Source organism: Chiloscyllium plagiosum, unplaced genomic scaffold (genome assembly GCF_004010195.1).
Source record: "Chiloscyllium plagiosum isolate BGI_BamShark_2017 unplaced genomic scaffold, ASM401019v2 scaf_15380, whole genome shotgun sequence".
In the NCBI taxonomy this organism is placed as follows: domain Eukaryota; kingdom Metazoa; phylum Chordata; class Chondrichthyes; order Orectolobiformes; family Hemiscylliidae; genus Chiloscyllium; species Chiloscyllium plagiosum.
The window spans coordinates 1-2,016 of record NW_025208018.1 but is presented as its reverse complement, the minus strand read 5'-3'; the positions used below and the strand labels follow the sequence as shown (position 1 = coordinate 2,016).

At 45.8% G+C, this 2,016-nt stretch overlaps 1 protein-coding gene across 1 annotated transcript in view; it reads right to left on the bottom strand.

Annotated features, from left to right (window-relative positions):
* Positions 1-1,386, bottom strand: part of LOC122546660 (RIMS-binding protein 2-like) — a gene marked incomplete at both ends in the record, with an annotated part of 13,323 nt that extends 11,937 nt beyond the window's left edge. Inside the window, one exon of the mRNA XM_043685326.1 lies at positions 1,256-1,386. Coding sequence (XP_043541261.1) covers positions 1,256-1,386 — 131 coding nt within the window. The remainder of the gene's footprint in view (positions 1-1,255) is intronic.
* Positions 1,387-2,016: the final 630 nt, after the last annotated feature.

The following is a 2,016-nucleotide window of genomic DNA, read 5'->3' as shown; positions in this document are numbered from 1 at the left end:
GCCTTCCTGACCTGTAGTCTTCTTCTTGACCTCTCCGCCTCCGTCCTACTCCGACCTATCACCCTCACCTTGACCTCTTTCCACCTATCACATTTCCAACTCCCCTCCTCCAAGTCCCTCCTCCCTACCTTTTATCTTCTCCTGCTGAACACTCTCTGCTCATTCCTGAAGAAGGGCCTGTGCCCGAAACGTCGAATCTCCTGTTCCCTGGATGCTGCCTGACCTGCTGTGCTGTTCCAGCAATAAAGTTTCAACTTTGATCTCCAGCATCTGCAGACCTCACTTTTTCCCTCGTTGCTCACTCATGAATACACCCATTTTCTCTTGTACACGCCTTTCATTTACACCTATTTAACATGTCAATCTCTCCTTTACTACCATCGACACTCCCTTTGACTTTTGCTCTGGACATCCTCATAATCTGCCTCAGTCACTCCTCCTCCATCTCTCAACAGCATTAAAAATGTATTTTCCAGCCCCCCCCCCCCCCCCCTTCAGTTCTAAAGAAGAAAAACTGGACTCAAAACATTAACTCTGTTTCTCGGTCCACACATACTGTGAGACGTTCTGAGTTTCTCCAGCAATGTTAGTTTTTATTTCAGATCTCCAGCATCTACAAGCTGTTGCTTCTACATGAAGGAATTATCCAATTAATCCCATTCCCATGCAAATCTTTCCTTTACAAATATTCTTCCAACTCCCTCTTGAAAGGTCTGGTTAGAGCAGGTTAGAGATCACAGCAATAACTTTTTACAATTGGACCTTACACCTCCATATTTATCCTGTTCAAAATCCTTCATGGGAAAAAAGCAGGGATAAATAAGATTAACCTTGCTCTTTTGTTGAAATGATAGCGTTGGTTAGAAAGACACCTTAAATATGAGTGTTTTTTTGTACAGAGCTTGGGAATAGTTTGAGAAAGACTCAGAGCTAGTGGGTAATAGCACCAGACACAGTAACACAGACACAGAGACTAAAACTTGGGGGAGGTTCAGTGGCTGCTGGTGGTATTTAATTTCGATTAATCAACAAAATATCTGCAATCAGAAACCAGTCTCAGTAATAATGAGCACAAAATGATCATTAATTGTTATGACCCCATCTGGGTCAGTAAAGCACTTTAGGAAAGGAACCTGCCATTGCTACCCAGTCTGGCCTGTACATTTCAAAGGCAGTAGGGAAGGAACTCCCTCCCAGTGACAGACACATGCCATGAAACAATGATGTGAAAAGGAAGCTGATCTGAACAGGGTACCTCCACATCGACATTTGGTGAGCTCTCCCTTGGGTCATAATCGTATAACGCCACCATTCTCCGGGTGGTGACTGAGTGCTGCTGGCTACTCCTCCTGTTCCTCTCTATCATAAAACACACAGGAAACACGGCTTTTACAAAAACATGCACAGGCACGATGGGTGTTAAACACCACCATTTCCTCCCCCGTCCCATCAATCCCATCAATCCCATCCCCAGCATTTTGAGAATCGATCTGTAGTTTTATGGAGAACAACAAGAATTGTTGATTTGATAAAGACCGAATATCAACACCTGGGAAGGTTAGAGACACTAACCAGGGAATAGTACCTTCCGAATCCCTCTGCCAGTCAGAGGTAGGGAGAGGGGAAGATGGTCCTGTATCCCCAGACCCAATCATTTGGTCATTCCAAGGAGCTCCTCCTGATCTGTCCAGCCAATGGGAACCTCTCCTGATGAGAGGTGTAGTTGCTGCTGTCACGTAGGAGGCACAGCTGCCACCTTGTGCACAGCAAGATCCCACAAACAGTAATGTAACCGTTAGTAGTTTTCATTGAGGGACAGTTATGACCCCAGAACAACATGGAGACCTTTTTCAGACAGTGTTGTGGGATCTGCCATGTTCACCTGGAGGTTAGGGTGCGGCTGGGTTTCACATCAGCTGCTGGGACAGCTCAGCCCCCTTTCAGTACTGCCCAGGGGTGACGTACACACACACTCACACTCACACACATACACACTCACACACACTCATACACACA